The 25,616-nt window shown below is 37.4% G+C and overlaps 1 protein-coding gene across 4 annotated transcripts in view; it reads left to right on the forward strand.

Annotated features, from left to right (window-relative positions):
• The first annotated feature begins 1,947 nt into the window (after positions 1 to 1,947).
• The window catches only part of TOPBP1 (DNA topoisomerase II binding protein 1), a 70,197-nt gene continuing 46,528 nt past the window's right edge, over positions 1,948 to 25,616 (forward strand). The window contains exons 1-10 of one of the 4 annotated variants that reach the window (XM_044947015.2): positions 1,948 to 2,130; positions 2,790 to 2,880; positions 5,021 to 5,155; positions 6,786 to 6,929; positions 10,718 to 10,899; positions 12,375 to 12,571; positions 13,992 to 14,171; positions 14,908 to 15,074; positions 17,843 to 18,006; positions 18,154 to 18,404. In XM_044947015.2, the coding sequence (XP_044802950.2) occupies positions 2,797 to 2,880; positions 5,021 to 5,155; positions 6,786 to 6,929; positions 10,718 to 10,899; positions 12,375 to 12,571; positions 13,992 to 14,171; positions 14,908 to 15,074; positions 17,843 to 18,006; positions 18,154 to 18,404 (1,504 nt within the window). In that variant the 5' untranslated portion in view covers positions 1,948 to 2,130; positions 2,790 to 2,796. Of the gene's footprint in view, positions 2,131 to 2,789; positions 2,881 to 5,018; positions 5,156 to 5,845; positions 6,011 to 6,785; positions 6,930 to 10,717; positions 10,900 to 12,374; positions 12,572 to 13,991; positions 14,172 to 14,907; positions 15,075 to 17,842; positions 18,007 to 18,153; positions 18,405 to 25,616 lie in introns of those variants that run through there. The other 3 variants (XM_044947020.2, XM_044947016.2, XM_044947022.2) reach the window with 3 other exon arrangements.

Here is a 25,616-nt window from a genome sequence, read left to right on the forward strand (position 1 = left end):
ATCCATACTGTTTCTGTCCTTCAGTTCAGTTCAGTTCAGTTGCTCAGTCGTGTCTGACTCTTTGCAACCCCATGAATCACAGCACGCCAGGCCTCCCTGTCCATCACCAACTCCCAGAGTTCACTCAAACTCATGTCCATCGAGTCAGTGATGCCATGGAGCCATCTTATCCTCTGTTGTCCTCTTCTCCTCCTGCCCCCAGTCCCTCCCAACATCAGGGTCTTTTCCAATGAGTCAACTCTTTGCATGAGGTGGCCAAAGTATTGGAGTTTCAGCTTCAGCATCAGTCCTTCCAATGAACACCAAGGACTCATTTCCTTTAGGATGGACTGGTTGGATCTCCTTGCAGTCCAAGGGACTCTCAAGAGTCTTCTCCAACACCACAGTTCAAAAGCATCAATTCTTCAGTGCTCAGCTTTCTTCACAGTCCAACTCCTCACATCCATACATGACCACTGGAAAAACCATAGCCTTGACTAGACGGACCTTTGTTGGCAAAGTAATATCTGTCCTTATTTTGCCCCAAATAAAACTTAACTCGCTACTCTTAGGTTGTGCAGTTTTTAAAGTTGACAGTGGCCAACAATGCCCATTTTCTAGAGGACTGCCCAGCAGAGTGAGCAGGAGCCCTCTGTCCACCGTCACTCACCCTACAAATAGTAATTATTATATCAGCTCAGATTTGCTCCTTCACAGTGAATTGTGGTAAGGTTGTCTCTCATTTTTTTTTTAAAACAAGTGTAGTAACTTTGATTTATCTGTAAGGCTTTCCTTACCTCCTCCCTGACAAAAGGCCTTTCAGTCCCAGTGTTTCTGATTCTGACTCACCTTCCACTTAAGTGTTCACACACTTTGACCCAAGATGCTGTCTACCATCTTTAGACATTTAAAAAACCAAGGTACAGATCATTAAACTTCTCAGGTTACTCAAGTCATGATTTTCTCTCAACAGTCAAGAATAAAATGAGGAGAAACGCTGACCAAGCAGTTTGTCATTGGCTATCAACAACTAGAGAATCTACAATCCTATTTCGCCTCCTCTCCCCATACCTTTTCCATTTGAACATTAGGTTCCATCCCACAATCTGCCCAACACTTGGGAAGCTAGAGAAAAAAATGAGATGCTCACGGGGTGGGAGTAGCGAGGTGGGAGAATGCGGTGTTAGTCCTGGAGAGGGCACTACTGAAGTTGGCAAAGACCCTCTGCGCACCAGGCGTGTAATTCACGTCATCCTGACATCTTTCTTTCCTTTAAGACACTTGGCTGTTGTAGTTGGTGAGCACATTTGGGCTATACTGGAGGAAAATAATCCAGTCCACCAGTCCATGGAGTCAAAAAGACTTCGGTGCAGTCTTAAACTTCTACCACTTACTGTGACCTCGAACACTTCATTTAATTTCCCTAAGCCTCAGTTTTTACATCTGTAAAATGCGAATCAGTATTTGCCTCCCAGAGTTGTTTTAGATAACATATGGTGTCTCGGCATAAAGTATTTATTAAAGAAACCCTCTTTTACCTGTCTTTATTTTTTTGATATGTTAGGGTCTGCTCTGAGGCATCAGTCCCCAACATTTTTTGTCACTAGTGACCGGTTTAGTAGAAGACAATTTTTCCCAGGGCAGGGGGAGCTCGGCAGTTTAGGTGGCAACGCGAGAAATGGGGAGCGGCTCTGCTTCCACCACTAACCTTCCCTGGCCCTAGAGTAGCGAACTCCTGCTCTAAGATACCTCTGATCCGCCGCCCCAAAGCCCTAGCCCTTGGCGCTTCGCCAATTCCCAGCAAAGGCAAAACCCGTCCTTCCAGCTTCCAAGCCAAGCTTCTGCCACAGCCTCCCCGGAACACCTTAGCCTCCGCGTGGGAACCAACTACCACCGCCGCTTTCTTTCGTCTCCGCCCTCCGCCCCCCGCAGCTGTCGTAGCGTCACTTCCGCCGGAAGGTACGGGCACAACCGCGCGGTTGGCGCGAAAGTCGGTTCGCGGTTCGGTAACTTCCGGGTCTGCGTTTGCTTTGGTCGGGGGCGCCGCTGGGTGCGGCGGGTGTGCGCCGGGCTGGCGCCCGACCCCAGCCGCAGTCCCGCGGGCCGCGCGGCTCCCCACTCGCCGGCCGGAGATCCCCTGGCTCCACCGAGGTGAGTGAAGCTCAGAGTGAGCACCCAGCTCCCTCCTCACCTTGCGGGAGGCGGGAGGGGGCGGGGCGGGGGAGGGGTCCTCGACGCCGCTTCTGGCCTTAGGGGCCCTGGATTCCGGACCTTGTAACCGGCCCCCGGACCGGTGTTTGGGACACCAGAGAGCACGTGACTGGGGCTGGACCGATAATCGGACTTTTCCTTGGCAGCTGGGGAACGAGAGCGTCTGGCCTTTTAGGGCCCTAACTTGGATGGCTGGCTTTCATGTTTATATTTAAAGTTCGTTTACTGAGGGCTTAACCTATCTCGAGGGCCGCAGATGACCTCAGGGACTTAATCGTTCTGAGCATTCTCAAGCTAAATGAAATTGAATGGCCATCGGCTTAGGAGACTTAGAGCTCCAGAGCAAAGGTCCTCGATGAATTCAGTTTAGCAACATTAATTTCGTCTTTTGATTTACGAAGACTGGTTGTTGTCATCTTTTCCCTTGATTTTGCCCACATTCCACTGTTTCTTACAAACCATAGTGAAGGAATTCAAGGGCAAGACCAGAATGTTTGTCCTTCGGCATTCTTATTTGCGCAGAAAAACAGGTGCTTTAAACATTTAACTTTATATGTAATGTGTTTTTGCTCTTGTTAATGGTTCCTTTATTTTGACAGTTCAGAAATGTCCAAAAATGACAAAGAACCGTTTTTTGTGAAGTTTTTAAAGTCTTCAGACAATTCTGAATGTTTTTTTGAAGCTCTTGAGGTAAGACTACTTAACAATGTCTTGCTGTGAATTCATTTTCTTGTTTCTAGTGTTTTTGACTTAGGCCTTTTATGTCTTAGTCATGGTTATTTTATTTTCATAATAGTTTTACTCTAGTCTACATTCGTAGATATCTCATTGTTAACACACTTTTGAATTGATATTAGTATATCATGTATTTTGGGGGGCTTGAAGTCTTTACTGACTTTTATATCGAAAGTGATGGGCCTACTAGTCTTAGAAATTAAGTAGTTTTCTTTTGTCTACTAACCATAGACCTTTGTGTGTTGAAAAAACTTGAGGTAGTCCTATATTGGTTACACTTCAGTTTTTGTTTTTGTTGTTGTTAATTGTTAAAAGTATGTTTCATTATATAGTTTCATGTGGGAGGATGTAGGGGTAGTGTCTCCCCCAGTAGCATCACCGTGGCCTGAGAAATTGGACCCCAACTCAGACTTACCAACTGGAATCTACTTTTTAACAAGATCTTATGTGTGTTTAAGAAACACTTGTAGCAGGTTTTTCTTTAAAGTTCATTCATTCAGCAAATAATTACTGTGTTCATCATCTGATAAGCACTGTTCAAATACTTGGGATACACAGTGGTTTAGATAATGAGAGCAGGCAAAGATCCATACTTGCTCAGAGTTTACATTCTGGTCTAGCTAGAGGAAATAAACTAATCAGATAAAAAAGTGTGTAAACTATATAGTATGTTAAAGGTGCAAAGTGCTGTGGGAGGAGAAATGTGAAACAAGTTAAAACATTCCAGAAGATGTTTGTTAAGGAAGAAGGGAAGTTTACAATTTATTTTAAATATAGTGTGATATATTTTGTGGAGAAGTTGGTATTTGCAAACACTTGAAGGAGGTGAGATAATGAGCCGTGTGAACATGTGGGGAAGGTTTCCGTTTCAGGTAGAGGGAATAATCATGCACAGGCCCTGGGAGGGTGTTTGCAGTGACTGTCCTGCTTTATTGTGGCTGTAGTGTAGTGTGAACAGGAGATGTGGGATGAATGCTAAGGTTTGCTTCAGAGAGTAAGAATAAAGAAGTCATGAGGGCCTTGTGGTCTCTTTTAAGGACTTGGGTTTTTTCTTCCGGTGAGATGGAGAGCCACTAGGGGAGTTTAATCAGAAGAGTATTATGAGCTGACTTACTCATTTTAAAAGGATCACCCTAAGTATTTAATGAAAGGAATTCAAAATTTGTTAAGAAAATATTTGAGTGCTTATTGGGAGCCAGGATATGTTGCCAAACCAGATAGATCATGAAGCGTTCTTTTTACAAGGGAGAGAGACAAAAACAGTGTGTATGTATGTATATATAATATACATATTATATATGCTAGTATACATAATACTACATCTATGTTAGTTTCTTCATAAAATTGGAAAAGAATATTTTAGAAAAGTGGGATCAGGAAAATCATCTCTGAGGAAGTTACACGTGAGCAGATGCGGTTGAAGTGAAACAAGTCAGGTGAAGTCCTGGGGGAATAGTATTCCAGGTAGCAGGGGGAGAAAGCAAAACCTCTAAATGAGGTCATACTTAGCTTGTTCCAGGTCTGGAAAGAAAGCAGGAGTGGCTAGAGAAGAGTAAGCAAAAGGGATTAAAGGAAGAAGTAAGCATGGGGAGACAGAGACAGGTGAAGTCCTGGGGGAAGAGTATTCCAGGTAGCAGGGGGAGAAAGCAAAACCTCTAAATGAGGTCATACTTAGCTTGTTCTAGGTCTGGAAAGAAAGCAGGAGTGGCTAGAGAAGAGTAAGCAAAAGGGATTAGAGGAAGAAGTAAGCATGGGGAGACAGAGACAGGCAAGGGCCAGACTCTGTGGTCTTGTAGGTGATTGTAAGAAATGAGGATTTTATTCTGAGTGTGGTGGGAAGCTCCTGGAGGTTTTGAGCAGAGTGAAATGACCTGATTTGTATTGTTGAAAAGATTAGTAGCTGCTGCGTGGAGAATAGATTTAGGGCAAAGGATTAGAAGGAACCCCTTTGGAGACTCCTGCACAGGCCTCGTGAGAGATTATGGTTCCTTTTGATAGGAAGAAGGCTGGATTTGAGATGGATTTTGAAGATTAGAGGTCATAGGACATAAATACAGGTGAATAATTTCATATGCCTTCTTATTTTTTCTTTCAGTCAATAAAAGAGTTCCAATCAGAAGAATATCTTCAGATTATTACAGAAGAAGAGGCATTGAAAATAAAGGAGAATGATAGATCACTGTATATCTGTGACCCCTTCACTGGTGATGCCTTTGATCATCTCAAAAAGGTTTGCCAACTTTTAGTGTGTTCTTTCAGGTACTGTTTTTGGTTTGTTTTTGCTGCAGTGGACATAAGTTCTTTACTGGTCATCATGTATTTTGTAAATTATGAATTGAGAGGAATCTTTTGGTTTTGAAAGACCAGAATAGTATTTTTAAAGTGTAATTATGTTCCAGTAGGCTTTGGTTGGGCTTCCCTGTGGCTCAGACAGTAAAGAATCCACATGCAATGCAGGAAATCTGGGTTTGATCCCTAGGTTGGGAAGTTCCCCTGGAGGAGGGTATGGCAACCCACTCCAGTATTCTTGCCTGGAGAATCCTCATGGACAGAGGAGCCTGGCGGGCTACGGTCCATGGCGTCACAAAGAGTCAGACATGACTGAACGAGACTAAGTACAGCACAGAACAGACTTTGCTTAATATGTGATTTTTATATTTCAGGGAATTTAACCTCACTTAGTATAATTTAACCCTATAGTAATAAAGTATTTACTGATGAAGTTCTAATGTACTTAAACTCAGTTTGATTGTAGAGTAAGAAAGGATTTGTTTACTTACTGTCTTTACTGTGTGCTCTTGAATTTTAGTACCTGTGCTTTGTATAGGGTATGAAAACTTATATGCTAAAAGGAAGCGTTTGGGGGATGAGCATTGCTAATATATCATTGAGCCATCTTATTTCTTTTTGTTGATTCTAGAGTCTACTGACTCATTACTTTTTTGGTGTCTGGACAAGAGAGAAGCATTGAAATAAAAGTAAACTGGCTATAATTCCATCCAGATTACAAAGAAGTGACTCTTGTTTGAAGGAGAAGAAAACATTAGAAGAGTAGCTAGATGCAGTACTATACAGTATATGGAAGGTCTGTGCCCATGTTTGCCAAAAGCATTATTGGTCTTACCCTCCTTTTGGAAATAACACCTCTTGTCAGATAGAATCAATAGCGTTGAATACTCAGTTTTCTTATGACTGACCAAAAAGATAGAAATGGACATTTACCCTGTAGACATTTAAATCAGTTATGTTTTGGTAACTTTGGCAACTGTAGGCTTTTTAGTCTGGCCTGGATGTGCTGATGTTGAGCAAGATTGTTAACTTTTCTCAGTTATTAATGAAAGTGATACCTTACGAGAAGTTTTTGTGGGCCTTTCTTGGAAAAACATTGAGTTGTGAACAGTGTTTGAAAACGAATGTAGAAACTACCTAGGGTTATGCTTTTTTGTAGCATAATAGGTATTTTAGAGGGGAATTATTTGGGTTCTTACACTTCACTGCCTTATTGGCTGGGTGCTTCATTTGAACAGTAAAGGTAGATGTTTCCTAAATATTATGGCATAAGGCTATTACTCATATCCCCTATTGCTAAGATTTTGTTTCGGAGATTAAAATTTTAATGGCAATGTAGAGTGAGTGTAACTTTTGGAGCTTATTTCTTTTGATAGCCTGCGTCGTTTGATTTGCTTGTGTGTTAATGTGTGGTATGTCTGAGAAATTATATAACGTGTTTGTTTTTTTAACAATTTGGTGGGTTTTCTGCAGTGATCAACTTCTCTAAAGAATTGGTAAATACAGTGTTACAAAATATAATTTTCTAAAACTATCTTTTCCTACTTAATAATCTTTCCTTGTTTTTGTAGCTTGGTTGCAGAATTGTTGGTCCTCAAGTAGTCATATTTTGTATGCACCACCAGCGATGTGTCCCAAGAGCTGAACATCCAGTTTATAATATGGTTATGTCTGATGTAACCGTGTCTTGTACAAGCTTGGAAAAAGACAGAAGGGTAGGTGTTGCTGTGTTAAGTGGATTATCGTCAATATATATTTGCACACTTAATTTTTCACTGTGTAGGGGATGTTTTGAAAGACCTTGCATTTGGTGTTTATGACATGTAACAGAGTCTAGATGATATTGTATGTCTTTTTTTATTTATTTATTTTAATTGGAGGCTCATTACTTTACAATATTGTAGTGGTTTTTGCCATACATTGACATGAATCAGCCATGGGTGTACATGTGTTTCCCATCCTAAACCCCCCTCCCATCTCCCCCCCCATCCTATCCCTCAGGGTCATCCCAGTGCTCTGGCCCTGAGCACCCTGTCTCATGCATCAAAGCTGGACTGGCAATCTGTTTCACATATGGTAATGTACTGTTTCAATGCTATTCTCTCAAATCATCCCACCCTCGCCTTCTCCCACAGAGTCCAAAAGTCTTTTCTTTACATCTGTGTCTCTTTTGCTGTCTTGCATATGGGGTCATCATTACAATCTTTCTAAATACTGTATATATGTGCTAATATACTGTATTGGTGTTTTTCTTTCTGACTTACTTCACACTGTATAATAGGCTCCAGTTTCATCCACCTCATTAGAACTGATTCAAATGCATTCTTTTTAATAGCTAATATTCCATTGTGTTTATGTACCACAGCCTTTTTATCCATTCATCTGCTGATGGACATCTAGGTTGCTTCCATGTCCTGGATATTGTAAACAGTGCTGCGATGAACATTGGGGTACACGTGTCTCTTTCAATTCTGGTTTCCTTGGTGTGTATGCCCAGCAGTGGGATTGCTGGGTCACGACTGAGCAACTGATCTGATCTGATCTGATGGCAGTTCTGTTTCCAGTTTTTTAAAGAATCTCCACACTGTTCTCCATAGTGGCTGTACTAGTTTGCATTCCCACTAACAGTGTAAGAGGGTTCCCTTTTCTCCGCACCTTCTCTGGGATTTATTGTTTGTAGACTTTTGGATAGCAGCCATTCTGACCAGCGTGAGATGGTACCTCATTGTGGTTTTGATTTGCATTTCTCTGATAATGAGTGATGTTGAGCATCTTTTCATGTGTTTGTTAGCCATCTGTATGTCTTCTTTGGAAAATGTCTGTTTAGTTCTTTGGCCCATTTTTTGATTGAGTCGTTTATTTTTCTGAAATTGAGCTGCATGAGCTGCTTGTATATTTTTTAGATTAATTCTTTGTCAGTTGCTTCGTTTGCTATTCTCCCATTCTGAAGGCTGTCTTTTCACCTTGCTTATAGTTTCCTTCGTTGTGCAGAAGCTTTTAATTTTAATTAGGTCCCATTTGTTTATTTTTGCTTTTATTTCCGTTACTCTGGGAGGTGGGTCATAGAGGATCCTGCTGTGATTTATGTCAGAGAGTGTTTTGCCTATGTTTTCCTCTAGGAGTTTTATAGTTTCTGGTCTTAACATTTAGATCTTTAATCCACTTTGAGTTTATTTTTGTGTATGGTGTTACAAAAAGTTGTAGTTTCATTCTTTTATAAGTGGTTGATCAGTTTTCCCAGCACCACTTGTTAAAGAGATTGTCTTTTCTCCATTGTATATTCTTGCCTCTTTTGTCAAAAATAAGATGTCCATACGTGCATGGGTTTATCTCTGGGCTTTCTATTTTGTTCCTTTGATCTATAATTCTGTCTTTGTGCCAGTACCATACTGTCTTGATGACCGTAGCTTTGTAGTATAGTCTGAAGTCAGGCAGATTGATTCCTCCAGTTCCATTCTTCTTTCTCAAGATTGCTTTGGCTATTTGAGGTTTTTTGTATTTCCATACAAATTGTGAAATTATTTGTTGTAGTTCTCTGAAAAATACTGTTGGTAGCTTGATAGCGATTGCTATAGATTGCTTTGGGTAATACACTCATTTTCACTATATTGATTATTCTGATCCATGAACATGGTATATTTCTCCATCTGTTTGTGTCATCTTTGATTTATTTCATCAGTGTTTTATAGTTTTCTATATATAGGTCTTTTATTTCTTTATACTATACTAAGTCACTTCAGTTGTGTCCGACTCTGTGCGACCCCACAGACAGCAGCCCACCAGGCTCCCCTGTCCCTGGGATTCTCCAGGCAAGAACACTGGAGTGGGTTGCCATTTCCTTCTCCAATGCATGAAAGTGAAAAGTGAAACTGAAGTCGCTCAGTCGTGTCCGACTCTTAGCAACCCCATGGATTGCAGCCTAACAGGCTCCTCCGTCCATGGGATTTTCCAAGCAAGAGTACTGGAGTGGGGTGCCATTGCCTTCTCTGTTTGTTTCTTTAGGTAGATTTATTCCTAAGTATTTTATTCTTTTTGTTGCAATGGTGAATGGAATTGTTTCCTTAATTTCTCTTTCGGTCTCTCATTGTTAGTGTATAGGAATGCAAGGGATTTCAGTGTGTTAATTTTATATCCTGCAACTTTACTGTATTCATTGATTAGCTCTAGTAATTTTCTGGTGGTGTCTTTAGGTTTTCTATGTATAGGGTCATGTCATCTGCAAACAGTCAGAGTTTTACGTCTTCTTTTTCCAATCTGGATTCCTTTTATTCCTTTTTCTTTTCTGATTGCTGTGGCTAAAACTTCTAAAACTAGGTTGAATAGTAGTGGTGAGAGTGGGCACCCTTGTTTTGTTCCTGACTTCAGGGGAAATGCTGTCAATTTTTCACCGTTGAGGGTAATGTTTGCTGTGGGTTTATCATATATGGCTTTTATTATGTTGAGGTATGTTCCTTTGGCCACCTAATGTGAAGAGCTGACTCATTGGAAAAGACCCTGATGCTGGGAAAGATTGAAGGCAAGAGGAGAAGGGGATGACAGAGGATGAGATGGTTGGATGGCATCACCGACTCAATGGACATGGGTTTGGGCGGACTCTGGGAGTTGGTGATGGACAGGGAGGCCTGGTATGCTGTGGTTCATGGGGTCGCAAAGAGTCGGACACGACTGAACTGAACTGATGTTCCTTCTGTGCTTGCTTTCTGGAGAGTTTTTATCATAAATGCATGTTGAATTTTGTCAAAGGCTTTCTCTTCAAAATTGAAAGCAGTGGACTCTTCTATTGCAAACTGGCTACTTAAAATTTTTTGTTTTGTTTTTAAAAGGAAACTCACTTTTTTCTCTGTATAATCAATAAATTTGTCTTTGAGTCACCTTTTTCCACCATAGTTAATCTTTTGAGATTTACACATATTTTTTTTGTATTCTATATGTAATTTGTATATTTTAAGTATGGGCATCAGTTCAGTTCAGTCGCTCAGACATGTCCGACTCTTTGTGACCCCCTGGACTGCAGCATGTCAGGCCTCCCGGTCCATTACCAGCTCCTGGTGTTTACCCAAAACTCATGTCTATTGAGTTGGTGATGCCACCCAACCATCTCATCTTCTGTCATCCCCTCCTCCTGTCTTCAGTCTTTCCCAGCATCAGGGTCTTTTCAAATGAGTCAGCTCTTCGCATCAGGTGGCTAAAGTATTGGAGTTTCAGCTTCAACATCAGTCCTTCGTAGTATATTAAAATATATAGTGTTCACTGTAGAAGAAAAATAGTTAAATTCATGGAGTTGCAAAAGATAAACATAGGAAAATAACGTGCATAAAGGTGATTCTAAAATTTATACTTTATATTTATCTTCTAAAAAGTAACTTAATGAATTATTTAACTTGTGATGAGAAATATTTGTGTGTTCAAGCTAAGAACAACAAACTGTTTATCGGACATTGTATTTAAAAATAGAAGAAATATTGTTTGATTCTGTATTAATAATTTTCTTTTGGGGCTACAGGAAGAAGTTCATAAATATGTACAAATGATGGGTGGACGCGTATACAGAGACCTTAACATATCAGTAACTCACCTTATTGCAGGAGAAGTTGGTAGCAAAAAATACTTAGTTGCTGCAAACCTAAAGAAACCTATTTTGCTTCCCTCTTGGATAAAAACACTTTGGGAGAAGTCACAGGAGAAGTAAGAGATATTTTAGATATTTTCTAGATTTGAATAAATGTTATCATTTTGGCATATTTTGGGTTTTCATGGGGGGCGGTTTATGGTATCCGTTTGGGTGAACTCTGGGAGTTGGTGATGGACAGGGAGGCTTGGCGTGCTGCAGTTCATGGGGTTGCAAAGAGTTGGACACAACTGAGTGACTGAACTGAACTGATGGTTTTGTTATTTGGGACAAAAATTGGATCATTACTCTTTTCTCCAATGAAAACAAAAGATAATCTACAAGTTCTTATTATCAAGGTATAAGTTGTTAGGTAGAATGGGCTATGGACTTAGCATTAGCTACAAGATAATAAATTCTTTGATAATAGAATTGTTTTCAGCAGTGAACAATGATAAAATAGTTGAGAGAATCTGTGTGGCAACTGTAGCTTTTATGTTGCATTATCTTTCAATACAATGCCCTCACTTTGCTGCTGCTGCTGCTGCTAAGTCGCTTCAGTCGTGTCCGACTCTTGTGCGACCCCATAGACAGCAGCCCACCAGGCTCCGCCATCCCTGGGATTCTCTAGGCAAGATCACTGGAGTGGGTTGCCATTTCTTTCTCCAGCCGTCATGTTAGGATGGAGAATAAGTTTTAGCCACTTTGGTATTTGTATTTCTTCCCAAAGGGGACATATTTAAGGTTGAATATAAAAATATATAACCCATTAACTGAGATGTAATTATTCAGTAAATGTTAATTAAGCCCATTTTATGTACCTGTCCTGAGCTAGGCATTAGGTAACCGGAGAGCAAAACAAGACATCATCCCTGGCCTCATAGAGCTTAGAGCCTATTTCAAAAGATAGAATTGAGTCTCCCTTAGAATTAGATTAACAACCAATACGTATTTAGTTACCACTGTTTAAATTAAGTAGGCATTTTCCAGTCTTCCTTTCAGCACCATCCAGCATATTCTAAACATGTCTCTATATTGGCATCATCATCATTCCTAGCCTGTTTCATCAGTACATCTACCTACCAGGGCAGCAAAATGATTATATTTTTGTTGGCATTCTGCCAAAAATCTTTGCTTATTATTTGTATAGTATAATGGAAGAATTAAAAGTCTGTCTTTTTAGTAGGCAACCAAAGAACCTTTGAGTTTTTAGTTAGAAATTTAGACTTATAAGTTTGGAAAATGCACTGCTTTGACCAGCATGGATTTATAGTTAACTGAAATATATGTATTTTTTCACTTAAAACAGTTTTATTTGAGGCTCTGAAACATTAATTTTTTTAGAGACGTGGTTTGAGCTAGATGAGCAGTTAGTATAATTCTAAGTGTGCTTGTCAGTTTCCCTTAATATTGATCAAATTCCTAAAAAATGAGGAAAACATTAGTGTTACTTCTGTTTTTGTCATTCTTCTGCTAAAGTTTAAACTACCTGGTATTTTGATATCTTAATTTATGGGTTTTTGTTTTGTTTTGTTTTGTTCATTTTCCCCAGGAAAATAGCTAGATATACTGATATAAACATGGAAGATTTCAAGTGTCCTATTTTTCTTGGTTGCATAATCTGTGTGACTGGCTTATGTACCTTAGACAGGAAATCAGTTCAGCAGCTCACAGTAAAGCATGGAGGACAGTACATGGGGCAGTTGAAAATGAATGAGTGTACACACCTCATTGTGCAAGAACCAAAAGGTAAAACTGTTTCCCAAATAGATGATAGAATATCTTTTACTTCTAATATTTCATAAACATGCACATTTCTTTTTTATTTTTGGCTCTACTGGGTCTTGTTGATGCACAGGCTTTTCTCTAGTTGCAGCAAGTAAGGGCTGCTCTCTAGTTGGAGTGGTTTCTCTAGTTAAGTGGCATGGGCTCTAGGGTATGTGGGCTTTAGTACTTGCAGTTCCCGGGCTCTAGAGCACAGGCTCAATAGTTGTGGTTCATGGGTTTAGTTGTTTCACAGCATGTGGGATCTTCCTAGACTAGAGATTGAACCTGTGTCTCCTGCATTGGCAGGTAGATTCTTTACCACAAGCCATCTGGGAAGCCCTCTAATAATACATTTTAAAGGCTTGGCTTCATTTTTAATTGAATGAATTATCCTTACTGAGTAAACTACAAGTTTTAACTTGAAGATACACCTTGAAGAACATGAAACTACTAAAAGAAAAATATATTACCAGGAAAAAGAGTTCCTTAAAATTGCAATTAATTTTGGTGTTCTGTAACCATTATAACTATTCTGGAGAATATTTTTACTGATTCTCTGAAAATATATAAAAATCGATGAGAACAGAGTTGTATTAACATTTTTATTGTCTCTTTTTACCTACACAGAGAGTTTTTACCTAGATATCAATGTTGTTTTTTTCTTCCTAGGTGTGATTGTGAACAACTGTAATTGCAAAAAAAATTTTTACATTTTATATTAGAAATACGTATTTTGAAACTACTTTCCAAAATGTTTTATTGTATCATGTCACCTTTGTTTCCATCTAAGCTTATTCATCCTCATATATCTCTATAAATTATAAATATACTGTTATGCCTTAACCCTATTGCTTATAGTATGAAACTGAGGGTCAGAGTCTCCTGAGCAGAAACTGATTTAGATAGAACGGTTTCTTCAGAGTGTCAAAGCAATTTAAATACTTGTGTTAAGTAGGAATTGAAGTATATATACTCATAAATATATGTATATGTATATATACACACAGTAATTAGTTTAAAAGTGAAAAGTGTAAAACCACTAAATTCTGTGAGTTATCCACATGTTACAGATTAAGAAGCTGGTTTAAAGAACTTAAGAGATGGAAGCTATATTCAGAAATTTTATTTCAGTTACCCCAATAATGGCTTCTGTCTCTGCAATTTTGTAAAAGATAAACCCCTCACATAGCATGTGTATTTAACACAACACACATAAAATATAATTGGATAATAACCTAATATATTGCCTTTTAATACACTGTATAGCATACTGTTTAAGAGTAATTGCTGGTAATTTTAATTTTGTTTCAGGTGAATTTTTTTCATAAGCTTTCATATAAATATTTCTGCAAAGATGGATTTTAATGGCTTGCATTTCTCTCTTTTTTAATTGACATAATAGGTCAAAAATATGAATGTGCCAAGAGATGGAATGTACACTGTGTGACCACGCAGTGGTTTTTTGACAGTGTTGAGAAAGGTTTTTGTCAGGATGAATCCATATACAAGACAGAGCCTAGATCAGAAGCAAAGAGTATGCCTGATACTTCAACTCCTACTGGCCAGATCAACACAATTGATAGTAAGTCTCTTTGGGATTAAGCAGTCATTTTTAGGACAGTTTTCTGTGTAAGGATTAATTTGTTAATAGGATCAATGAGATACAGTAGAGAATTCTATCTTTTCTTACTTTGTTTCCAGGTATAATTGTATAATAAAATAACCAAATTATATTAAAAAAAATTAGTCCAGAACTTCTGCTATTTCTTTTTCTAATGAATACCTACTTTCTTTCATATCCTTATATAATGCACAAGATGGTTAAAGAAATTAAGAATATTAATAAAGACTTAAAAGAAGAGAATTAAGTTTTTAAAACTTGACTGGCATGTGGATATTAGTCCTATTTCTTTATTAGTTTGCTATAGTTGTTATAGATCATCTGTATTCATATAAAATTTAAAAACCATTTCTGTTTTGGAAGTACCATGTATACTTGTCATTGGCAATATAACAAATGTTACCAGTTTTTTTCCAAATATAACCTTCCTGGACCTTGAAGTCAGCAACTTCAGATTTTTATTGGAAGCCAGTCACTATTAAGAGAATATATTAAGTATATTTTCATTAAAATGAACCTTAATTAGATTCATTTTCCCTTTTCATACTTGGCCCCCAAGATTTCAGTAAAACCATTTAAATTTTACTTTAGAAATTGTTCATGATTCTTCTGGTATAAGAAAAGTTCACCTATAGAGAAATATGTAATTAGTTATTTTATTTCCATAAATTTATGCATCTTTGTTTTTAATATGTAGGTCGTACTCTTTCAGATGTCAGCCATATTTCCAACATCAATGCAAGCTGCATAAATGAATCAATATGTAATTCAGTTAATAGCAAACTGGAACCTACAATTGAAAATCTGGAAAATTTGGATGTCAGTGCATTTCAGGCACCTGAAGATTTATTAGATGGTTGTCGGGTATGTCTTTATTGTGTAATGCACTAAGTGATAATACACGTTGGTACTTGTAGCTTCACTGTGAAGACCCTTCAGAGTTGGGCTTGCTCCTTACCTACAGAAGCCCACCACTCAAGCTAAGCAAATGCACTCATTACGCCTTGTTTGTCTTTTAGCTATTAGGGTCTCTTTGCCTGGGATGTACCTTTATATGTCATCCATTAAACTTCATATCATTTTTCAAGTCTTTTTTGAACCCTCCTAACTACCTTAATCTTCCCATGTATTGTGGGGTTTTTTTGGCTGCATTGGATCTTCATTGCTGTGCTCAGGCGTTGTCTAATTGCTTCAAGCAGGGGCTGTGGTTCACTGTAGTGTCTTCTCTCGTTGCAGAGCCTGGGCTCTAGGAGCACAGGCTTTGGTAGTTGTAGCACACGGACTCAGTGTTTGGGGTAAATAGAGTTAGTTACTCTGCGGCATGTGAATCTTTTAGACCAGGGATCGAATCCCTGTCCCCTGCATTAGCAGTATGGATTCTTAACCACTGGACCACCAGGGAGGTCCCATCTACTGTATTTTGAGAGCATTTAGTTTCTGAACCACTTAATGGATTTTTATTTATAATTGTCATTTACTGTTTATAATTGAGACAGTGTGCTAATTATTTCATATACATGTTAGTATGTCATATATAATCCCATTTAATTCCCACAAATAACTCAAATGGATATTATTAAGGCTGAAACTTGGAGGATTAAAGTTCTTGTCCAGAATCTCACAGAAAGTAACAAGCCGTCTATTCCAAAGCCTGTATTTCTAAAGGTTAGGTATACCACTTTGTTTAATATCTCTTGGGCTATTTAATTTTTTAGTGTCTGAGTAACTGTCTAATAAGTGCCTTGATGGGAGCATCATATATATCTTTTAGAACTAAATATTTAGTGTATTTCTTGCTTGTAGAATGAATAGGCTATGCACTAATTCTCAAGGAGTAGCAAAGACTTAACTTTCTTATTTTATTCTTCAGGAAATTGGGCACATTACCTTCCTTTCTATACTTTTAAAACTTAACAGTTTATTAACAGAATAGGAGGTGTTGTGTAATCTTTTATATAGACTCTACTAATTCTGAATGTGACTTAATTATTCTTATAGGAAATGTATGATTACTCATTTTTGTTAAAATGTAATCTAGTGATGGAGGTTATTTACTTTGGGATATAAATGCAGTTTGGAATAGATTAAGACATTTTTAAAAGATCCATTTTGTAAAATAGAGATGAAGAAGATACAATATAGTAATATTGATTAAACTGGTTTCAGTTCAGTTCAGTCTCTCAGTCACGTCCAACTCTTGGTGTCCCCATGGACTATAGCACACCAGGCCTCCCTGTCCATCACCAACTCCCAGAGTTTACCCAAACTCATGTCCATTGAGTCGGTGATGCCATCCAGCCATCTCATCCTCTGTCGTCCCCTTCTCCTGCTTTCAGTCTTTCCCAGTACCATAGTCTTTTCCAGTGAGTGAGTTCTTCGCACAGCTTCAACATCAGTCCTTCCAATGAATATTCAGGACTGATCTCCTTTAGGATTGACTGATTGGATCTCCTTGCGGTCCAAGGGACTCTCAAGGGTCTTCTCCAACACCACAGTTCAAAAGCAACAATTCTTTGGTGCTCAGCTTTCTTTATAGTCCAATTCTCACATCTCACATGTGCACATATTGGTAGTTAAAAATAAGTTACTGAATATGTTTCATCCTCAAAGCATTGTGTTTAGCTCTTTGACCTAATTTTTTTTTGTTTAATCAACTAGGAAAACTGTATTTCAGTATATAAGGAAGAAAATTGATTTAAATAGTCTAAGTTGAACTTGCTTGGTAGTCTAATCGTTAAGAATTCACCCCCCAATGCAGAGGACACAGGTTTGATCCCTGGTCTGGGAAGAAAATGCAGGAGACGAGAGTTTGATCCCTGGGTTGGGAAGATCGCCTGGAGTAGGAAATGGCAACCCACTCCAGTATTCTTGCCAGTAAAATCCCATAGACAGAGGAGCGAACCTGGCAGGCTACATATAGTCCATAGAGTCGAAAAGATTTGGACACAAACTGAGCATACTCTCACCCTGAGGATTCCCATGCCTTCAGGCAGCTAAGCATGTGTGTCACAGCTGCTGAGGCTGCACACCCTAGAGCCTGTTCCCTACAAAAAGAGAAGCCACTGCACTGAGAAACCTGCATATCCTCACTAGTAGCATCCACCTGCCACAACTAAAGAAAGCCCTCGTGCAGCAACGAAGACCCACACCACCCAAAAAAAAAAAAGCCTAGTATGTTGAAGTGGTCGTATGGTTAATCATTGGCAGCTGACCCAAAATTTAAACCTAGATTTTCTGAATTCACATATTTAACTCCAGTTTATTTCAGTAATTACTTTGAAATTTACAAGTAGTAAGACCAGGTTAAGAAGCTACCTACATTTTAGAAATTGCTATGCACTAATATTCAGAAGATACTTGAATTATTCTGGTTTCTTTTTAAAGCCTCAGTACTTATCAGTATTGGGTAATAATGTTATGGGATTGTGAAGAAGTGATAAAATTTAAGAATTCTTTAGAAGTCAAAGTTTCAGAATATACTTCTTAATGTATTTAAAATGTAAATATAAAGGTTGCCTTATTTACACGTAATGGGTTTAGATACACACTTTGAATAAATAGATTTCTATTGAGAGAAATAGGCCATTTTAAATGTGTTAATCTAAAGCCAATTTTTTTTTTTTTCATTGCAGATCTATCTTTGCGGTTTTAATGGCAGAAAGCTAGATAAACTGAGAAGACTTATTAACAGTGGAGGTGGAGTTCGTTTTAATCAGCTCAATGAAGATGTAACTCATGTTATTGTGGGAGATGATGATGATGAATTGAAGCAGTTTTGGGATAAATCAGCCCACAGGTTTTTTCAGTTTTTAATTCAAAGCAATTTCTACTCTGTAATGATTTTCCTTAAAATTGCATATCCTGGTAGTTATGGAAACTGCATGGCACATGGGATAATGGTATTTATGGTTTAAACTAATATATAACTGTACTGTTTTTGTAGGCCGCATGTAGTGGGAGTAAAATGGTTGCTAGAGTGTTTTAGTAAAGGCTACATGCTTCCTGAAGAGTCATACATCCACGTTAACTACCAGCCAGTGGAAATTCCAGTTTCAGATCCACCTGAAAGTAAAACAGCCCTTTTAAAAAGGAAGAACAGCAGCTTCTCTAAGAATGACTTTGCTCCTGAGGAAAAGCATGAGCAAGCTGATGAAGATCTGCTCTCTCAGTATCAGACTAATAACCCCACAGTAGGTAAGAAAGAATGACCAGTGTTAACAGTCATTAAACATTTTGGTGGCAGAATACATACTTATGTGATTTCTGCCAGGTTCTTTAGAATTTAGGTTATACTAACCTCTTTCTTCCCTTGAAGTTTTATTTCTGTTACTTTTTTTTTTTTTTAAGCAGGCAGGGCTAAGAGATTCTAGACTTTCTGAGTCCCTTTTTTCTCTTCAATTCACCTGTACCTCTTAGGTCTGGTTTTTAAATACTGTCACTTGGTTTGTGTGTTTGTAACATCCTGAGTTTATTACAGGGATCAGTTCAGTTCAGATGCTCAGCTGTGTTTGACTCTTTGCAACCCCATGGACTGCAGCACGTGAGGCTTCGCTGTTCATCACCAACTCCTGAAGCTTGCTCAAACTCATGTCCATCGAGTTGGTGATGCCATCCAACCATCTCATCCTCTGTTGCCTACTTCTCCTCCCACCTTCAATCTTTCCCAGCATCAGGCTCTTTTCCAATGAGTCAGTTCTTTGTATCAGGTAGCCAAAGGATTGGAGTTTCAGCATCAGTCGTTCCAATGAATATTCAGGACTGATTTCCTTTGTTCAGGCTGGTTTGATCTCCTTTCAGTCCAAGGGACTCTCAAGAGTCTTCTCCAATGCCACAGTTCAAAAGCATCAATTCTTTTTATGGTCCAGCCCTCACATCCATACATGACTACTGGAAAAACCATAGCTTTGACTATATGGACCTTTGGTAATGTCTCTGCTTTTTTATATGCTGTCGAGGTTGGTCATAGCTTTTCTTCCAAGGAGCAAGTGTCTTTTAATTTCATGGCTGCAGTCACCATATGCAGAGATTTTGGAACCAAGAAAATAAAGTCTGTCACTGTTTCTATTGTTTGCCCATCTATTGGCCGTGAAGTGATGGGACCAGATGCCATGCCATGATCTTAGTTTTTTGAATGTTGAGTTTTAAGCCAGCTTTTTCACTCTCCTCTTTCACTTTCATCAAGAGGCTTTTTAGTTCCTCTTTGCTTTCTGCCATAAGGGTGGTGTCATCTCCATATCTGAGGTTATTGGTATTTTTCCCGGCAGTCTTGTTTCCAGCTTGTGCGTCATCTAGTCCGGCAAGGTATTTGTTACAAGGTATTTTAACCTTATAACAAATGCCTCTCAGTTTGTAATTGTAGCTTTAATGAGTATAATGCTGCACTGTAGACTACTGTCTCAGGATGTAGTCTTCTCAGTGTGCTAAACACAATTGCCAGTGAAAAGTTGTAAACAGCATTTCTACTTTTTAAATACTTTTTATTATAAAGTATTTAATACATCCAAAAAGATATAAAGAATAATTTAACAAATAACCATATACTACTAATCTAACTGTTTAAAAACTATAGGATATTCTGCTTGGTCAAAATTCTCCTGTGAATCCATCCTCATTTTCTTAGTAGTTTATAACATATATATATCTGTAAGTAATATACACACTTTTTTGTTTTGTGTGTATTTTAACTTACATAAATCATACATGATATGTACTCTTTTGCTACCCTACCCTAAACATGCAAGATACTCATCTCATCCTAGTAACTGGTTATGAATATATCACACTGGTATGTGAACATGCCATAGTTTATCTATTGCCCTTCCTGAGGAGATTTTTATTGTGGTTTTTTTGTTTTGTTTTCTAATAACAAACAGTACTGCTGAAATTGTTGTTGTGTGTCTCTGCACGTGAACAAGAATTTCTCTAGGGTGGGATGACTGATTCCTGGGATAAGTATGTCTTCCACTTTCTTACATAAAGCGTATTGCTTTCTGGAGTGTTTTAGTTTACCACTTTATACTAGAACAATAGTAAGTGTTCCTGTTGTTGCACATCCTTTTAACATTTAGTATTTCTCATAAGGCTTGAAATTCTTATTAATTTGATGGGTGTAGAGTGGGATCTCATTGTGGTTTTAATTTTATAACATTGCTAATAAGGTAGAGCATCTTTTTGAGTGTTATTTGGCTATAATTTTGTTTTAATTAATTTATTTTTTATTGAAGGATAATCACTTTACACAGTTTTGCTGTTTTCTGTCAAACGACATGAATCAGCCATATGTATACATATATTCCCTCCCTTTTGAAACTCCCTCCCATCTGCATCTCCATCCCACCCCTCTAGGTTGATACAGAGCCCCTGTTTGAGTTTCCTGTAAAGTAGGCTTTTTAATCCATTATTCATGGTTTGTGTTTTTCTGTTTTATGTAAGTTTTCCTATCTGAAAGTCATAAAGTTGTATTTAAAAGTCTTAAAGTTTTGCTTTTTGACATTTCATCTTCAGTCCACATGGGGTTGATTTTTGCATTTGATAAGAAGCATTCAAATTATCAGTGTAAATAATCACTTATTCTCAGACTTTTCTGAATAGGCCATCCTTTATCTACTAATTTGCCCTGTTGCCCCTGTCATTTATTAAGGGTCTGTTAAGTGGGGATCTGTGTTTAGGCTTTTTATTCTGTTCCATTGAGATACTTCACTGATAAACCATCTTATTTTAATAGCTTTTGTAATATGTTTTGATATCTGAAATGTCAAGGCCCTCCAGTTTTCTTTACAAAAGTTTCTTACCTATTCTTGAACTTTTGCTTCTAAATAAATTTTTAAAATTAATTTGTCAGTTTGAATAAATCTGTATGGGAATTTGGTTGGGATTGTACTAAAATTATTTGGAGCAGGATTGACATCTTTACAATAAAAAGATCTTCCTATCCATAAATATGGAATATCAGCATACAGTTTATGTTTTTCAATAAAGTATAACCGGAGTCATAAGATATTAGACATGCTGTGTTACAACTATCCCTAATTTTTTGTGTTTTGTGTCTGTTCATTTGATATTTTAATTCTTAAAATTATATTTTACTGGTATATAAGAATAAAACATTTTGAATAAGAACATTTTGGGTATTGAGTTTTTAAAAATTGTGGTAAAATATGCCTGACGTAAAATTGACCATTTTAACCATCCTTAGATATACGGTTCAGTGGTATCAATTATATTCACATAGTTTTGCCACCATCATTACCATCCATGCCAGAACTTTATCTTCCCAAACTGAAACTTTACAGGCCTTAAACAGTAACTCTATATTCCTCCAGCCCGTTTCCGGGCATCCACCATTATATTTCTGTCTCTATGAATTTGACTATTCTAGGTAGCTCATATACATGGACTCAAGACAATACCTTTTGTGTCTGGCGTATTTCACTTAGCATTATGTCCTCAAGGCCATGTTTTAGCATGTGTCAGAATATCACTCCTTATTAAAGTTGAATAATACTCCACTGTATGTTGGAATTGTCTGTTCCATTTTCTGTTGATGGACACTTGAGTTGTCTCTACCTTTGGCTGTTGTAAATTATGGTGTATGAACATTGGTGTACAGATACCTGTTCAAGTTCCTGCTTTCAGTTCTTTTAGATATAGTCTCAGAGGTGGAATTGATAAGTCATGGTGATTCTATGTTTAACTTTTTGGGAAACTATCTTGCTGTTTTCCACAGTGCTGAACTACTTTACGTCTTCACCAGCTGTGCACAAAGGTTCTAGTTTCTCTATATCCTTAGAACATTCTGTATTTCCTTTTTTTTTTTTTTCATATAAAAGTCATCCTAGCGGATTTGAAGTGATATCTCACTGATGGTTTTGATTTTCATTTCCCTGATTAGTGATGTTGTGCATCATTTCCTGCTCTTATTGGCCATCTATATATCTTCTTTGGAGAAATGTTTATTCAATCGGGTTGACTGTTTTTTGTTCCTGAGTAGTAGGAGTTCTTTATATATTCTGAATATTGATCTCTTATCAGTTATTTGATTTGTATATATTTTCCCCCTTCTTTGGGTAGCATTTTCACATTGTGTTCTTTGGTAGATGAAAGTTTTAATTGTGATGAAGTCCAGTTTATCTGTTTTTTTCTCATTGCCTGTATTTTTGGTGTCATAATTAAGAAATCATTACAAAAGCTAGTCATGAAACTTTCTCGTATGTTTTCTCGTAAAAGTTTTGTTTTTATTCTTCATTAGAGCTTTGATCTGGGTATTACATACTTTTCCTCTGTTCATTGGAATTATCATATGGTTTTTCCTTCTTGGTGTGATAAATCGTATTAGTAGATTTTATATTGTCAAATCAAGTGTAAATTCTTCTGGATGTGATATATTCATCTTTTTTACACATTACTATATTTAGTTTGCTAATATTTGATTTAGGCTTTTATCTACTCAGTGTGATACTGGCCTGTACTTTTCCTTTTTCTGTTATCTTTGTTGGATTGTGTTATTAATTGAGTGGATTGGGGATTATTCTTTATTTTTAAAAAAAAATCTTAGTTTGTGGTAGATTGTGGGGTTATTTTTCCTTTTTTTTAAATCTCAGAGTTTGTGTAACATTGGGGTTCCCTATCCTTGAATGTGTGATGAAACTCATCTATCTGGGCCTAGTGTTTCTTTGTAGGAAAATTTTATAGTACTAATTCACTTAATGGATAGAAGACTGTTCAGTTCTGTTTTTTTCTGAATCAATTTTTGTAAGCTGTGTTTTCTAGGAAGCTTAATGGCTCATTTTAATAGTCGTTTTAGGAAACTAACTTCATTCATAAATTTATTCTTTTTTTCCTTCTGATTTCTTGAGTTGCACAATTTGCTTTCTTTTTTTGGTAGTCTTTTTATCTAAGTATGTCAATAGATTTCTCTGAAAGTACTCACTCAACTAGTTGTATTTCAAAAGATTTTTTTTTAAATTATTTTATGTTTTGATTGCACTGGGTCTTCATTGCTGCACACGGGCTTTCTCTAGCTTTGGAGAGCAAAGGCTGCTCTAGTTGCGGTGCACAGGCCTTTCATTGCCGTGCATGGCCTCCTCCTTATGGTGACTTCTCCTGTGGAGCACAGGCTCTAGAGCTCTTGGGTCCTAGTAGTTGTGGCATGGGCTCAGTAGTTGTGGCACATGGGCTTTAGTTGCCCACAGCATGTGGGCTCTTCCCAGACCGGGCATCAGACCCATGTCCCCTGCTTTGGCAGGCGGATTCTTATCTACTTTACCCCCAGGGAAGTCCCAAAAGATCTTTTATGTAGAATTTTTGTAATTTGTTATTGTTGTTACTCACTCGCAGAGTCATGTCTGACTCTGCCACCCCATGGACTGCGCACTCCAGGCTTTCCTGTCATTCACTATCTCCTGGAGTTTGCTCAAACTCGTATCCATTAAGTCAGTGATGCTATCTAGCCATCTCATCCTCTGCTGCACCTTTCTCTTTTTACCTCTAATTTTCCCCAGCTTCAGGGTCTTTTCTAATGAGTCTGTTCTTTGCATCAGGTCGCCAAAATAATTCCGTTCTAAATATTTTCTAATTTTATCATATATTTGGTCTGTGAGGTGTTTAGGAAGTCGTTTTTGTAAATGTTTTTCTGTGCCTCAGAAAAATGTTTTCTATGATTATTTGGAAATTTCTATACATTTATATGATGTAATCAAGTTTTGTCAGTTCTATCTATGCATTAATGAAATAGATGTTAAACTCCTCTATTGTAATGGTGACTGTCACTTTTTCCATGCAGTTCTGTCACATTCAGTTCTTTTGTGTGTATTTTGAAGTCTTATTACATGGTGATCCTCATTTTCCTAATTTTTCTTTTACTTAAGATCTATTTTATCTGATATTAAAACACCTATGCCTGTTTCACATAGGTATTTTTTTAGTATGACTTTCTTTTAATTGAAAATTGGTTGATTTACATTTATTGTTATTTGTGATATATTTCGATTATTTTCTACCCTCTTGTTCTGTGCTATTTGTCCCTTTTTTCCATGCTTCCTTGTTTTTCGTTTGTTTTTTTTAACATTTTTGTCTTTTGGATGGGTTGAGCTTGCCTTTTCCTTCCCCAGATCACACTTCCAACTCTGCATCTTTCCCTCTACTGATTTGGAAGCTTATATATTCAATTTTATGTTTTCAGTGTTTACCCTTGAAAATCTAACGCACATCATAGCTTAAAATTTAAAATTAATTAGAATTTTTGTCTTTCTTGTGAATAATTTAAGAACCTTATAACGTTTATCTTCAGCATCACTACCACCATACTCTCTACACATGCACTCATTAATATATTCAGCTATGTGATTTCGTCTTGTATTTTCATTGTCCTTTAATCTCACAATTAGGCATTGTTTTTTTCTATATTCAGTAATTGTTTTGATTTACCAGCATATTTAGCTACTTCTTTGCTCCTGATTCCTTATTGCATTTGATCTCTCTCCTTTGGAATAATTTTCTTTTTTAAGATGTATCTTTTGGAAATTTCTTCAGTTTCTGTTACTGTCTTTATTTTGCCCTTGTCCTTAAAAGACAGTTCTAGACAGTTAATTTGTCAGAGCTCTTGGGAGATATTTTTTCTTTGTCATCTGTTTCCATGACTGCTAATTAAGAAGCCAGATGTTAGCTTACTTGTCATTCTTTTGTAGGAAATCTTTTTTTCTCTGTTTGGTGGTGCTAATGGTTAAGAATCCACCTGCCGGTGCAAGAGACACAAGAGATGAGGGTTTGATCCCTGAGTTGGGAAGTTCCCCTGAAGTACCAGATGGCAACCTGCTCCAGTGTTTATACCTGCAAAATTCCATGGGTAGAGGAACTTGGCAGGCTGCAGTCTATGGAGTCGCAAAAGAGTCTGATACAGCTTAGTGGCTAAACAGCAGCAGCATCTTTTTTCTCTATTTTTAATACCTTTTATTTTTTGTGTCCTGGAGTTTTACCATTTATCTGTCTTATTTGCATATCATTGTACTTTTTGAATCAGAGAATTAGTGATTTTTTTTCCTTTATTAGTTTTTAAAAATTTTTCATCTATTATGTGTTCAAATATTGCTTTCCTTCATTCTCTGTATTTGTAACTCCCCTTTAGCTCTGTGTCCTTAATCTGTCCTTCTAATTTCATCTTTTTGTTTATTATTTATTATATGTAATTTCTTCAGATTTTCCTTCTAAAACACTATTTTTCTGTTTAGCTATTGCCTAATATGTTTAACCCATCCATTAAACTTTCACTTTCAGTATTTTTTCAGTTCATAGAAGTCCTAGTTCTTTCAGTAGTGTGTTGTTCTGTATTTGTGGGGGTTTTTTGCTTTATTTCTTGAGACATTTTAAACCTGTTGCAACATCTGAATGAAGAACAGGGGTAGTTCTCTT

This window comes from Bubalus bubalis, chromosome 1, assembly GCF_019923935.1.
Source record: "Bubalus bubalis isolate 160015118507 breed Murrah chromosome 1, NDDB_SH_1, whole genome shotgun sequence".
In the NCBI taxonomy this organism is placed as follows: domain Eukaryota; kingdom Metazoa; phylum Chordata; class Mammalia; order Artiodactyla; family Bovidae; genus Bubalus; species Bubalus bubalis.